Source organism: Sander vitreus, chromosome 13 (assembly GCF_031162955.1).
Source record: "Sander vitreus isolate 19-12246 chromosome 13, sanVit1, whole genome shotgun sequence".
Classification (NCBI taxonomy): domain Eukaryota; kingdom Metazoa; phylum Chordata; class Actinopteri; order Perciformes; family Percidae; genus Sander; species Sander vitreus.
The window spans coordinates 11,998,654-12,013,948 of NC_135867.1; the positions used below are offsets into that span (position 1 = coordinate 11,998,654).

Sequence of the window (15,295 nt, forward strand, 5' to 3'; positions counted from 1 at the left end):
TTTCTTCAGTACATTTGCAAGATGTCTGAGACACTGTTAATAACTTCAGGAAGACACAGGGAACAATCTTTTAAATCTGAGATTTCCTTCTCAACTTGAGTTCACATTTGAAAAACATTCACATATAGACCTATTGCAGGTGTACCGTTCACAAATACAACTGTCATGAGCAGTTTCTACAAACAGTAGAAACATAAACATGTTCCGATTTTTAGTTTTAGGTGCGGTAGCTGAAAATCAAAGGGTACCTTAGTGAAAGAAACCGATGTAAATTCACCCGTCCATAATTTTGGATGGTTATGCACAAACTCAAAACTCACATTAAGAATTATGCTTGAAGATCAAAAAGACAACTCGTGCAGTTTGACACAATTAAAACAAACATTTGAAAATGGGATTTTTACCAGCAATTAATTTCAACCTCGATCATAAAAATCACCCAGCAGAAAACAGAACAAACAAGGGTTAACTAAGGAGTTGCCTCAGTGCAAAATATCTCTCACTGAGGTGAGAACAGAACATACGAGCTTGGTTGACAAACAAGTAACAAAAAGGACTAACAGCGCATCAGTAAAAGTCGGCGAAAGCCTCTTGTCGTTTGACCTTATTGGCAAATAAAAAGCCGAAAAAAAGGTTGCCAGGTTCTTAAAGCTTTCTAATTTAGTCCCCAATAGTTTCATTTTAAAATTCCACATTTACCTTTTGATAAAAGTATACATTTTCCAAAAACAATTCTATCCAATAAAACATTAGTGGTATGTATTTCTCATTATTAAAAGTACAATGTTTTAGTTTGCACTCTTTTGTGATCTCCACCATAGACAGGCAGTCATTTAATGGCCTAATTATACTGGGAATACAATATTCAACATTAGTCAAAGTGTTCAGTGTCACATAAAAAGCAAGAAAGATAATCTTACTGCACATTAGCCAATCCAAATATGTACAAATCTACATTAAGTCATTTAATTTCTGAATAGGCACTTTAAGTCAAAACAGTTCAGCCAGCCCTCAGTCATCTTTGATGATACAACATCCCAAAGACAGTTACTTTATTTTGATTTTTTTTTTTTAGCAAAAAGATTAAACCAGACGACAATAGAAAACTCGGAAACAGACATTAGCCCTAATAACCACGTCAGTAGATTTGGACAATTTCATTCTGACATCAGCCCCACACCCACTTGTAACTACTCACACAGGGAAGCTCTAGTTTCCAAGTATAAAGTAGAATGATACAGAACACGAACGAGATATTTTAACATGCAGACGTGGTCAAGAACAAACTTTCCGAACGAATATCCACCTCCCTCATGACCCACATACCGTATAATGTACCTTAAGAGTCGTAGTGTTTAGTTAGGAGAAAGGTGCATAACATGCCCCCTTCACCACTGAGCAGCCCTATTTTTGAACAGGGCAAGATAATCATTAATGTCACCGCACAAAACAATAAATAAATAAACCCAAAAAAAAATCACTCATGTATAAATAATCATTTCCGGTTAAATAAATAAATAAATAAATGACTAAGTGAAAAGACTGATCCGGAAGAGAAGAGGCAGGCAGTGCAAAAATGTAAGATAGCAGAGACGCTCCTGAAAGCAGTTTGAGGTTTTTGGCCGAACAGTATCTACTTACAATCCTGTTGAAAAAACATTTGTTTCTTTTAAAATTCAAAACTCCTAATACTGCTTCCATCACAGATGTCAATGCCCTTGTCTAGTTGCTCCCACATTGGACAATCACAGTACCCAATTACTCATTTAACCTTCTCCATCATCAACTTTGAGAGGGAGGCAAACACTTATCAGTCTGTGGATAGAGAAGTAAGATTAGTAATGTTGCTGTAGTGTAAATGCTCTTTAACATGACTAAATATTAACAAGTGGCACCAGAGCAAGGTTTTAGAGTGCCTGTGAACTGCCCTAAACGATACTGTGGGTCATTTACAAATACTTGAAGGAAGCTAGACAAATACAGGTCTTGTCATCATGAGCAACTTCAGCACAGAGATAAGGACAAACTGCAAATGAAACGTTTAGGGATCGCCCCACAAGGCCGGAGGGAGTTGGGGCTTTAATAAAGCATAAATAACAGCCCTGGCATATCACCACAGTAAAACTGAGGAGCAAATATTACAGACCCATTTTTTTTTAGCTTCCCCAAATGGTAGCTAAATGTGGTGAGGTGCACTTGATTTACAGTACCTTACCTCACATGTAGTGCACTGACCTTCAAGATTACAGTTAGCCACCTAAATAGTGAGTTAAATCAAGCGCGCCTCAAGTTTGTCACAAAGCTGAGGCTATTTTAAAAACATGGTAGACAGGTGGTCCCACTAACATGGCGACTTTTATGTGAAGCAGTATGTTCCATCCAATCCAAACAAATCAACTATCAGATGCTATTTTCTTGAGAAATCAAATCAGATGATTTGTGATTTTTTTTTAAGATGACAACAAACTTCATCCAGACAGTGTAAGCATTCCTACAGTCTGTGCCTGCGAGGTTCCGAGCATTGCGGGGAGGGTGGCGGGGGCAGGGTGACAGTGGTCGGGGGCTCCACTGGGTCATCCAGGACCAGGCGGGTGCCCCTGATTGCCACTTCATGTTCCCCCAAGGCGAGCTCATGATCCAGACCTTCATCAGACGGGCCGCCCCCGGTGCTGGAGGAGCGGTTGACCGTGCGGGATCCAGATGCGTCCGTGCTGATGGTGACGTCAGCGAACATGGAGCTCACGCTGGCATCGTTCAGGATGAAGTCGGAGTCATCGTCGTGGAGCCGGCCTTCGTTCTGGTGAGTAGAAAGGGGAAATGGGGGAGAGAAAAAGAAAAGCAAGGGAATGAAGAGATGAAGATGAATACAGTCACAGGCCAAGGAGAGAAGAACTGGAAAAAGTGCTTCTTTAAATTAAAGCGAAATCCTAATGGACACAGAAGTTGCCCCACTACCAAATTTCAACACACACGTTTATGACCTGCTAGGATTCCTAATTAGGTTTATTGAAATGCACAGACTAACACTATTAAGTGTTTTTTCAAAGTTTATTCTTGTTCATCTTAAATGCGGTAAAACAGTTGGTAAAGAAACACAAAAATATCAAACTCACAAATTACACTATTACAGGGTTTCTGCAGGTTTCACCAAGTCAAATTTAAGACTTTTTAAGACCTTTTGAAGACTATTATGAATAGGGTTGGGTATCATTTGGGTTTTTTCCGATACAAGTGCTAAAACGATACTTTTAAAAACGGTGCCAGTGCCTCAACCGAAATATATATAATATATTTATAATGTATATAATATAAAATATTTTAAAAAGGAGCACAAAACGTTTGCGACATTAAAGAACGGCTTGTTTATTGTTGAGGCCATATGGTCAAAATGAAATGATTGATTAATACTGTAATAACAACTTATGACGATGACTTATTTCACCAGTAAATTGCTAGTAAACGACAAAAACAAGAACCAGATGGGAAAAAGGTATTTTACAATAACTTAAAATGCACCACAAGGCTGGCGAGTTTCAAGTGAACGCACCGTCTGTGTTGTTTTTCCGACAACAGCAGCTGGCTGCAGACTGTTATGTCCCGCTGTTGGAATCCTCTACAGGGATATACAGTCACACTTTACACCGCTTAACGTAAGCTGTCAGCATTTTAACCATTGTCTTTAATCCAGCTACTAGCCAACAGTAACGTAGCTTCACGTGCAGCGTTACTTCTGAAAAAAAAAAAAAAAAGTCAGGCACCGGAATGAGGCACCGAAATTTTTGTTCTTATTCGGTTTCGTTACTACCGTTTACGTCGGAACCGGTGCCCTATTGGCACTGCGTTTCGGTACCCAACTCTAATTATGAATGAACTTGCAACTGGCTTTAGCCAAGCCCTAAATTCAGTTTTTATCGATAAACTTGCACCTCCCCATAGCTAAAGAAAGAAATCAGTTTTCTGTTTGTGGTATAATCCGAAAGAGACTTGTGCCAATAACACGAAAGCTGATTGGCTGCAATATAAATTGCATGTTGGTAGTCGTAATACAGCGAATTATGTTTGGACTAGCGAAATAAACAACTACAGCACCACAGAATCAAAAAGGAGGGAGCATTTCAATGAACATTACAGGTAGCGTTTCATGGACGTAGGAAAATTAAGACCTGTTTAAAATTATTTAAGACCTCGAACACAATACAAATGTACGCAAATGTAAGACTTTATAAGGCCTAAAATTTTGATTTAGAAATTTTAGACTTTTTAAGACCCTGAGGAAACCCTGTATTATATCTCGAAATATCCATGTATTTCAGATAGTCAAGAAGTTACTGATTGGATCTTTAAAATATGCTTCTTTTACTGTATTACATTATGCTGTGTCCAAACCTCATAGGCCTGTGGGCTGGTGAGGCATCGTGCCAGCGGCCCACAACAAGTAGGCAGAGTAGCAGTCAGAGGAGGGCCACTGTGGGTCAGGAGGGGCTTCAGGTAGCTAGAGAACAAGCTTTTGTCAAGGGTTATTAACAGTTGTTACAACACTTTCAATTAAACAGCTAAATTGGTCAACAATCAATCTATCTATTGGTGCCTTATCTTTAAATATCTTATCTGTTTGAAAGAGCACCCTCTGGTGTCCAAAGCTGAATCTAGCACGCGCACTTCTTAAGACAGGATCCTAAATATGTGATTCATGGCTCAAAGGATACTTGTGGTCAAAGTTATACCAGATCCTGAAGGGCCAGGCGCTCTCATGTTTGGTGTTCCTCCGCTGTGACCCATCCAACATCGCTGAACTCTGTTAAGTAGAACATTTTTAATAAGCGATTGTTTCACCTCTTAAACATTTTTACTCAGGGATAGCAACTTGACAATGGAACCAACAAACTAATTACATTTTTAAAAACAAGAGATGTAAATCTGTGCTAATTACTTACAGAGTTGTCTTGATTAGCATCCACACCCACCCTGAAAGAGAAAAGGTTACAGCCGTGACCTTTGATAGAGGGGATGAAACAGAGAGACAAATGCATACAAACAGATGCACAGCCTTACGGTATGCTCATGAAGGTCAGCATGGGCGTGGTTCCCCCTCCACAGATCCAGACAGTGAAGAAGACAATTAGGAGGGTGGTTGAAAACATCATCTGACGGGCGTAAGTCGCTGTGTCTCGGATAGAAAGAGCAAAGGTCATCGCCCCACGCAGACCTGGGGACGAACAAGACAGCATGAGAGTGAGAAACTCTGTGTGTGTGTGTGTGTGTGTGTGTGTGTGTGTGTGTGTGTGTGTGTGTGTGTGTGTGTGTTTTCACTTATTATTAACTACAGAAAAAACCTGGAGATGAACAAGACAGCATGAGAGTGATAAACTGTGTGCACATCCTGCACAGCATGCTGGTGTAGGTGTTTTTGCCTATTAGGGCTGGTAGTATAGAAACACTTATGTGCAGAGACATGTAGGGGATTTCTATTAGCCAGTTTCAACAGTAAACGTCAGCTGATGTAGAGGCTGTTATTCATAACAATACTGTATCTAAGTAGGAGTGATGTCGGTCTAGAAAGAGGCAGTCTTCACACTAATGTTTTTTTTTTTTTTTAACTACAGGCTTGAATCTGCTCTGTTCCACAGAGTTTATTTTAATGGACCCAGGTCCCAGCTGAGAAGTAGTTTAGTAATTTTGGTCCAAGTCTGAGAAACTTAAAATTACTCCTTAGAGAGCCAGAGAGTTGACAACTGAAACTTTGGTTACACTTTACTTGAAGGTATCTACATAAGAGTGACATGACACTGTCATGAACGTGTCATAAACATTATGAACAAGTCATAAATGTTTATGACATAACACTTCTTTTAGTAAGTGTCATTTGTTTTTTTACATGACAAGTTATGGTTAGGGTTAAAGTTAGGGTTAGGGTTCATGTGTCATGACAGTGTCATGTGTTCATGACAGTGTCATGTCACTCTTATGTAGATACCTTCAAGTAAAGTGTTACTGAAACTTTACAGTCTCTGCTCTGTACCTGCAAACATCATGACATGCTGAAAGTTGTATCCAATCTTGTTCTTGCGGCCCAGGTTGAGCAGGAAGGACAAAGGGTAGATATTTGCAGCCCTGCCTAGAAACACCGCCACCTACACAACGCAGGAAGGTCAAGGACCAAACACGCTGCAAAGTAGTAGAGCACTGGCAAGCTGAGATGGAAAATAATCGTGGGTAGATGAATGGTTTTGAAATGATATGCTATCTTTGATTAATCTGTCTTTTAAATGTTGCTGTTATTCTTGGGCTCCCTGAAGCTCTGAAATATTATTTCAAATACATATACTGTAGAAATGAACTGTATTATTATCAGCATGGCAGTTGCTTTCCAGTCTGCATAATTCCATGCAGACTGGTCCTGCCTAAGGGAGCCAAAAAGTGGTTATGTGCAACCATATTCATCATTAGATAGCCAATCATGCCTGGAGCATCCAGAAAGCATCGATCAGAGTAAAGGATACGAAGGCCCCGATGATGAACATAGGGTTGAAGACGTGTGACTGGAAAGAGAAGAGAGTCAGACCCATGTAGGAGAAGATGAAGTTCTCTGCCAGGAAGTTCAGCAGCTCAAACAACTGACGGGGAAGAGACAAACAAATATATATTTTAAATTATGTAAACAAACTGCACAAAAACTGAAACAGAAAAGTTCACATTGCATTCACGTCACTTTGGATGCAAAGTATCATGGGTAAGTGTCTTGTAAACATTGCATGCATTCACTTTAGTCTTCAAATGACTGGGGATTAGTGCCAAAGTGCACAAAGTATTACGTGTATTGTCAAATTTACAGAGGAAAAATGTGTTACACGTTGAGTTACTACTTTACGTTGGTAATTTGGATATTTAAAACTTCAAAAATGTTCTCGTACCATAAAATTAATCTCAGTAATAGGAATAACAAACCAAGAAGGAACCAGAATTCAGGTAAGACATACTGTATATCTAAATCAAGTGAGTAAAATTGATCAAAGATATGTGATTGCACATCACCTGTTTGGTCCTGTCCTGAGAGTCAGGGGAGAGATTGTTGAAGGTGTAGTGAGCCTGAGTGATCCCACAGAACAGCACGGCCACTACGCCTGAATAAAAACAAACATACACAGGTCTCACTTCAGTATCATCTAAAAAACACTGAATTGAGTTGTACTTTACTAGAGGGTGTCAAACACATTCAATTAAAATCAGCTCTACTTTCGTGATCTTTGGGAGAAATGTGGCTCTAAGAACACTAAAATATATATCAGACATGACAGGTAATGTGATATATGAACAGGTTAACAAAACCTTTCCTTGGCTAACATTGTGGTTTAAAAGACTAAAACACCTATTAAATGTATCCATAACACTGTGATAAACCAACATCAACACTGTCTAGTGACATCATGTAGCTTGAGGGTGTGTTTCGCTTGGTTTGATGATTTCATTTGCCATGGTTGTGTAAATGATTTATCCTTCCTTACCATACTAATTACTGTGTCATTGTTTTTAAGTAAGATAGTTGGAACTTCCCAAGAAGAAAACCTAAAATAGCTAAAAGATTTTGGGTGCTTGATGAATAGTCACTATAAATACTTGTTAATGTAGGGAGAAATTATAATTATTTATATTATTTTGCCAAAAGCCTAACACCTAGTCAAAATGAGATGCCAAAATTGACTGTTTAAAACTGCATGCATGTGTGCTGTGTGCAGGTGTACCTGTGAACCCGCAGGCCTCAGCCAATAGGAAGGTGCTCCAAGACATAAGGAAGAAGAGAGCCGTCTCTAGCAAGGGGAAGTCCCTCAGCTTAGTGAACTTGGTCACGTGACGAAAACTGAAAGTCAAGGAGCAAAACAAGAGGTGGCACATCCACAGTTGACCTGCAGCGTAAAAACTTTAATGAGGTAAGAAAGACATCGCTGTATCAACTGTACAAGTAAGTAAGCACTGTTCTATCAAATCGTGCAAGGACACAATTCAGGTTACTGCTATTGGGACAGCCACAACAGCTTTTCGGGTTATTAATCAAATAAGACTTGAAGCTGCCCATTTAATAATTAAACAGTAGCAACTTAGAGTAAAGTAGAGTTAGAAGGCAACTGTTTTAAACCCTGTAGTGTTATTCTGTTGCTGCTTATGCATACTGGTGTATATAAAGTTCATTATGATTAACAGATGAAAGGATATAAGAGCAGTCATGACTCCAGTGGCCACCCCAAGAGCAAAGGATCCACTAAAGACGCCCAGGAAGATGCCGAAGGATTTCAACATGGCCATAGCCTCAAAGCTGTGGCTGTTGTCTCCTGCAGGCTGGTACGCCGCAATGGAGCTGAAGGGCGGATAAACAAACAGAGTGCACGCAAATAAAACCATTTACATGGAAAAAAGAAATAGACACTTTCTAAGAATCCAGAAAGAGGAAGTGGTCAAATGTTAATCACATGCTGAACAAACAGATATTTTCAAGATGAAGTCAGGCATCAAATCAAGCCTGCAGCAACCCAAATCCAATAACGCCCGATTTATCACCAGCCTGGTGGTGTTTATCTGATTTTGTATGAATTTAGAGGATTTTGGTTACCCCTTAAAAAATGTGAAGACTTCACACACATGGACTTGGGTTATACAGTCATAAAAAAAGTGAGGATGCATGCTCAATTCTAGTTGGATTTTTGATCTCTCAACACCATTTGGTTGATATCCAGTAGGAATATTAATAAGTACAGAAACAGCCAATTCAGGTGCTAGCCCCTTATGAGGAGTAGTGCCCAAATGACCTCAAAACCAAAGTAAATCAACAGCACTAATATTCAGCAGTAATAAACCATTTACACACCAAATGACCAAAACTTTAACAAAAAAAAGTAGTATTTTCTGGTCATTTGCAGAAAACTGAAAACTGATGCAAGGAATGGACATGAAAGGGTAGCAGGGGAGGGCAGCGATCATCCTAAAAGGGTGTTGGTTCCAGGCTACATTCTAAGTAAAATATCTGCATAACATCGACTGAGTTAAGATGATCAGGTTCTAACGCTATAACTCTGTCAGCACAACCACGTAAGCAAACCACCCATCCACCCAACCACCCACCCACCGGGGAGTCCATGTCTGGTTTTCTACCAGCCATTCCTCCGCCCCCTCTGCCCAGACTGGGCCATCTTCTCCTGGGGAGTGCACAGCTCCAGCCCCCTGCCCACCCTGTTTCTCCAAGCGGAGGAGAACACTGCATACATACGTACAGGTAGGCGATGAATGGCACGGATGGGTGAAGGAAGGCAAGCAGTGAAATGACAGGGATTGATGTTAGTATGATTAGTGTCCATTCATGTGCAATGTACACACAAAAAGCTGAATTTGCCACAGTTAGTCTCATTACAGTGCAGGTCATTAACACAAAACTAGAAATTGAAGGATTGGTCCACATTTTTTCAAGTCTGTCTTAAAGCAGGAGACAGGAGAAATAAATTGGCATTAGCATACATGCTAATGCCAATTTATTTCTCCTGTCCATACTGGCCATGAAACTATTCCTTTCTAACGCAATTCTAAGTTAAGTAATGATGAAAAAAATTCACAGCCCTCATTCTGTGTAAAAATAATAATTTCATCATAAAGTTCAACTGAAGCTAATATGAGGCTTCAACAATCAGTCAGACAATACAAGCTGTAGAAGCATTTTCCAAGTTACAGTCTTTTTAGTACAAAATGCTATCTTTGTTTTACTATCCCTCAGCTGCAGTTGAAACACTGTATAGGAAAACACAAAGCTGAATTTTGCCCCAAATATTAAGTCACTTTGCAAAAACACTTACTTGATTTGTCTAACCCAGACTGCTGGAGCCTCACATGGGCTTCAACTAAACTTAGGATGCATCTTTGCAAAAAAGAAGCACTGGGGATTTTGTCACCTATCACTTCTATTGGAGACAGGTAGCTAGTACAGTTTGGAACGGTGGAAGGCAACTAATAACTCCTAAAATGTACATATTGTTTTGAGATAGTCTAAATGTTAACCTATCCTTTAATGTGGAACTACTGAACTACTGTTTCTTTGATGAAATAGAAGTGGACAACACTGTTGCTGTTTGGGGTGTGTGTGTGTGTGTGTGTGTGTGTGTGTGTGTGTGTGTGTGTGTGTGTGTGTGTGTGTGTGTGTGTGTGCATATCTGCAGTGTGTAATTAATTAATGCTTACGAAGAAAGGATGATGGCCACTGCATCATTGAGGACACTCTCCCCAAAGAGTAAAGCATACAGGTCCACATCTACTTTTAGCTCATTGAAGATAGCCAGCACTGTCACTGAGACACAGAGGAGAAAAAAACACTGAAGAGTTTAAGACACACTAAGACTCTACAGCAGGAAAGAAGCTCACAAAGGCCTCAAAAAGAAAGACTATCCAACAAAAGGAAAGATAAGGTGTCATACTGCTTCCAAAAATGTACATACTTAGTACAGACAGTCTGTGAAAATAATATATGGGTGCTAAAAAGATAATATGGCACTACCTACCTGGGTCTGTTGCTGAAATGATGGCCCCAAATAAGAGGCAGTCAGTAAAGAAAAAATCTCCCCCAAGCTGGCCCACAACTTTCATGAAGGACACAAAGCCATACATAATCAGCCTAGGAGCAAAGAAGGATGTGTACGTCAGTAAGTCATAAAAGACATTGGCAACACTTGCCCATTCAACAAACTGATCAAGTGAAACTAGAAGAAATCTTCAATCTGTTACTCTATTTGAGTCTATACACTCACCTAAAGGATTATTAGGAAGGAATTAAATTTCACGTTAATGAAATTATCTCATTAACCAATCACATGGCAGCTGCTTCAATGCATTTAGGGGTGTGGTCCAGGTCAAAACAATCTCATGAACTCCAAACTGAATGTCAGAATGGGAAGGAAAGGTGATCTAAGCAACTTTGAGCGTGGCATGGTTGCTGGTGACAGACGGGCTGGTCTGAGTATTTCACAATCTCCTCAGTTACTGGGATTTTCACGCACAACCATTTCTAAGGTTTACAAAGAATGGTCTGAAAAAGGAAAAACATCCAGTATGCTGCAGTCCTGGGGGGGCGAAAATGCCTTGTTGATGCTAGAGGTCAGAGGAGAATGGGCCGACTGATTCAAGCTGATAGAAGATCAACTTTGACTCAAATAAGCACTCATTACAACCGAGGTATGCAGCAAAGCATTTGTGAAGCCACAACACGCACAACCTTGAGGCGGATGGGCTACACCAGCAGAAGACCCCACCGGGTACCACTCAGCTCCACTAAAAATAGGAAAATGAGGCTACAATTTGCACGAGCGCACCAAAACTGGACAGTTGAAGACTGGAAAAATGTTGCCTGGTCTGATGAGTCTCGATTTCTCTTGAGACATTCAGATGGTAGAGTCAGAATTTGGCGTAAACAGAATGAGAACATGGATCCATCATGCCTTGTTACCACTGGGCAGGCTGGTGGTGGTGGTGGTGGTGTAATGGTGTAGGGGATCCCTTTCACCTTCAGAACTGCCTTAATTCTTTGTGTCATTGATTCAACAAGGTGCTGGAAGCATTCTTTAGAAATGTTGGCCCATATTGATAGGATAGGGTCAAACACGGTATTAGTATGGTGTTCCAAATAATCCTTTAGGTGAGTGTATATCACAGAGAAAAACAAACGACTTACCCAATAACAAAGCAGGAGATAACTGTTCCCATGAAAGCATAGGCCAAGATGGAGCCGATGTTTCTGAAGAAATGTCTCTGAGACAGACAAGGAGACAGATTCGTTGAAACAGAGGCTGTCTAGTACTAGTAGTTAGGCTGGGGCAATATAAACAAATATCACAATAATCAATGTGTCAATATGTTTGCAGACTTCACTTGAAAAAATCCACGTAAAATACTTAAACGATTGCATTGTTCTGCATCGCAATATATTGTAGAGAATAACACATTCATATATATTAATACCTAATATGGCCGGATTTTTTAGATCTCATTTGTAACAAATCTGAATCATTAATTTACATGCATCATGAGTCATTTTAATGCTCTTACCCTTTTTAGGCTGTAACCGGCGTGGAAGATGATGGGAGGCAGCAAAATGTTAAAAAACACCTCAGGGTCAAAGGTCACCTGAAGACAGTGGTAAGTTATAAGAGGTTATACACCTATTTTCAAGTGGTGTCTGTTTGTGTATGCAAACTAACAAATTAACATGTTTCCATTTTTATAGACAGAGATTATGTTAGATATGTCATTGTTTGCGGAGGTTATTTATCACACTATAAGACATATTTTTCTGCCATTTGGCACCTGCCAGATGGTAATTTTCATATGGGAGCAGCGCACCAAAAACAACTACTCTACTCAATCATCCATCTGTTTATCCCCTTGCCTTTCTCAGCATCTCATCGTCCTGCACTTGAAGACCTTTGCCCCGGCTGACTTCCCCCTTCAGAGTGTACTCGTAGAATCGCCCACTAACGTTGACCAGCAGAGTAGCGGGACTGGCGTTGACAGCACAACTGAGGATCACGTCACTCATGTTCTGGGGCACATGGATGCCGAACCGCAGGATCACACCCACCAACAGGCCTTCAGGGTGGAGGAGAGGAGAGAGGGAGTGAAGGCAAAGCAGTTAGCCATGGATCTGTAGTAAATAATAATAGTAATAATATCCTATATTTATATACAGTAGTACTTGTCAAAAACAAGTGCTTCACAGACATAAAATCAAAAAATGAGTCTGAAATTTTTTTTTCAAGGAGGACAGGTTGACTTATTTCTTGTTCGGCCAAAAAAAGGTGAGGTTCCATTTAAAAAAAAATTTAAAAATAAATAAAACTGCTTTTAATTATTTGAGTGTGTACTTTAATTAGATTGGGGTCTTATAAAATAAACAAATATGAATAGGCCAATGTAATTATTCTGAAAGGGATGGGCTTGAGAAATGAGGATTTATTCAACCTATTTATCAAAGCTGCTTCTCCCTTCATACTGAAAATGACTGATGGTGGTGCAGGCATAGATATAAAACACTATGGGTGCAGGTGTATGATTAGTTAAAAGGGGAGTAGCTTTAATTCTAGCTACTTTAATGTCTTATATTTTACAACAATTGTAGCGGTTACTATTTTGTTAATTTGACAGCTGATAGACGACGAACTAACAAAAAAGACCACAAAATGACAATTCCACAACCCCAATGCAGTTAATATGGAGAGTTACGTTAACGTTAATACTGGATACATATTATCTATGTATTCCTTCAACACCTGCCGACACTAACGTTACCAGTATACTAATATATCATATATCACAGGAAGCCTCCAGCATGTAGCTGAAAATAAGCTGTCAACTTAGCTTACTGGTTAATCATAGCCAGCTAGCATTAACGCTAAGATGATTGACATCAACATTAGCGGTCTTACCATAGATCATGGCTAGTCCTGTTTCGTGCAGGAACCTAAACCGCCGGTGTTTGAACAGCCATATAGTTAAAATGGTGAGTGTTAAAAGCATTATGAATATGAGTAGGTTGGCACTGTCCTGTCGGTGGCTTTCCTCAGCCAGCCTCTCAGTTGAGACGTTGTCCATCGCATTGCTCTCGCCTTGGCTCCCGACGAGCAAGAATGTCAACAGAAAAGGAAACAACAGGAGGGCTTTCGACGGTTTAACACCAAGAAAGCGTCTCGGTGTAAATCCCATTGTGAATTTCTGTGAAACGGTTAACGTTACATTTGTCGTTGAATTAGTATCGGTCGTGATGGGAAACTACTGCTTGGACAAGAAATCGGCCAAATGACCACTTCTTCCGCAGCCGTTATCAAAACACTGGAACTTCCGGTTCTTCAAAATAAAGGTCAGTCTATAACTAGTGGTAGTCACAAGCAGCGACCTTGAAGGTCGAGGTTTGTTGTCATCACACAGTTACATTGCGCAATGCAATGCACTAAAAGAACAAAACAAATAAATTAATAAACAAAACAACCAATACGATCTAAACAGAATAAAAATAGCTACAATAAAATAGAATAAAAAACTTAAGTAGCCTATGATAATAACAATTAAGGAAGACAAACTCAACTTGAGGCCCTGGAGGCCTAATTTCAAAATATGATGTTATTTATAGCTAATAGACCTATATCTTGTAATTTTAATATACATTATGTAATCATTTCGACTACAGATACTACAGAGTGTATAATATAAGGTGGTTGTCTATCATCACAACCTTAAAGTGACTATATGTAACTTTTACACGTTTCTGAAACTGTGTGTGATGTAACATCTGATGATCATAAATGACCTGTAACAGCAAACGAGACTAACAGTAAAAAGAACGGTAGTTTTATACAGTTTTAATTATTGGCTGTGCCTGGGTCCAATTTTTCCCGTAAAGTCACAAAACGGCAGGTAGACGGCACAGATTTGGGCTGAACACAGGAAAAGCCCGTGTTAGTGAGTATCCAGCCAGGTAAAAAGTAGCAGGAGATGTCTTGATGTAGGCCTAATTGAATTAAAATTTTATTTTAGAAGTGATCTGTCTTAGTTATGGCTGATACTGGGGCAGGACCATCACAGAAAAGAAGGAAATGAGTCGAAGAACAAGTAAAAGCTAAAAGGGAAAGTGAGACAACGGGCGAAACCGAGTCAATCTTGGTCGGGCTTTCAACAGATGGAGACAATTAGGGGATTGTAAATTTTTTTTAAATGTCCCCGAATTGGCCCTCATGTATGTAATATGTCTATTTCATTCATAAAATAACTTTATAATGCATGATGTGGTTTTACATCAGTAGGCGACATCAAATTAAGTCCAACTTCCATTAAGCGCGGACGTTTTGTTCCTTTTAGTCCGTGTTTGTGTTGGCCTACTATTCTTACTATACTCTTTTCCCTTGTCCCTCTGTACCTGTGTAAAGCGTCCTTGGGTTTCATGAAATGCACTATATAAGTTATTACTATGTTGGTTGCTACAACAATCTCTTAAAGGGGAACGATGCAGGTTTTTTAGCTTAATTTACCTTAACTGAACAGCTTCAGAGTCATTGGAAGGGTTATATGACTTTTTTCGAGTTGAATGATGGTCATCTCGCGTCCCCTTAGCGCCTATGAGCTGAAAAACCACCCTTGCAACTTTGGGCTGGCGAGTTGGCCGGATTAGCTCACGATACATCCAAAGTAGGCTAAGTTACCGTATGCAACACTTAAAATGCAACAATGCATCTGTAACTTCTTGTAAATGAATGATTTTCTGTCAGAGCAAAATATTCAT

General features: G+C 39.7%; 1 protein-coding gene across 2 annotated transcripts; it reads right to left on the reverse strand.

Annotated features, from left to right (window-relative positions):
* Window positions 1-1,604: 1,604 nt before the first annotated feature.
* LOC144527602 (sodium/hydrogen exchanger 6-like) lies at window positions 1,605-13,856 on the reverse strand. 2 transcript variants are annotated; one of them, XM_078265764.1, is made up of 16 exons: window positions 13,449-13,856; window positions 12,413-12,612; window positions 12,073-12,150; window positions 11,699-11,775; window positions 10,533-10,645; window positions 10,216-10,321; window positions 8,209-8,350; window positions 7,740-7,845; window positions 7,033-7,121; window positions 6,501-6,614; window positions 6,020-6,131; window positions 5,053-5,206; window positions 4,935-4,965; window positions 4,707-4,795; window positions 4,387-4,492; window positions 1,605-2,797 (listed from the first exon to the last, which is right to left on the reverse strand). In XM_078265764.1, exons 1-16 carry the CDS (start codon window positions 13,723-13,725, stop codon window positions 2,492-2,494), a joined length of 2,100 nt encoding a protein of 699 aa, XP_078121890.1. In that variant the 5' UTR covers window positions 13,726-13,856; the 3' UTR covers window positions 1,605-2,491. The 2 variants fall into 2 exon arrangements, with proteins under 2 accessions (XP_078121890.1, XP_078121889.1); XM_078265763.1 differs by having other exon boundaries at window positions 4,369-4,492.
* Window positions 13,857-15,295: the final 1,439 nt, after the last annotated feature.

Bases quoted from the DNA above. Each gene is read 5' to 3' on its own strand.
- LOC144527602 (XM_078265763.1), bottom strand. From the start codon at position 13,725: ATGGGATTTACACCGAGACGCTTTCTTGGTGTTAAACCGTCGAAAGCC. The intron at 12,151-12,412 runs GCAAGGGGATAA...CACTGTCTTCAG, and splicing joins ACGATGAGATGCTGAGAAAG to GTGACCTTTGACCCTGAGGT. The intron at 10,322-10,532 runs GTAGGTAGTGCC...TCTGTGTCTCAG, and splicing joins CATTTCAGCAACAGACCCAG to TGACAGTGCTGGCTATCTTC.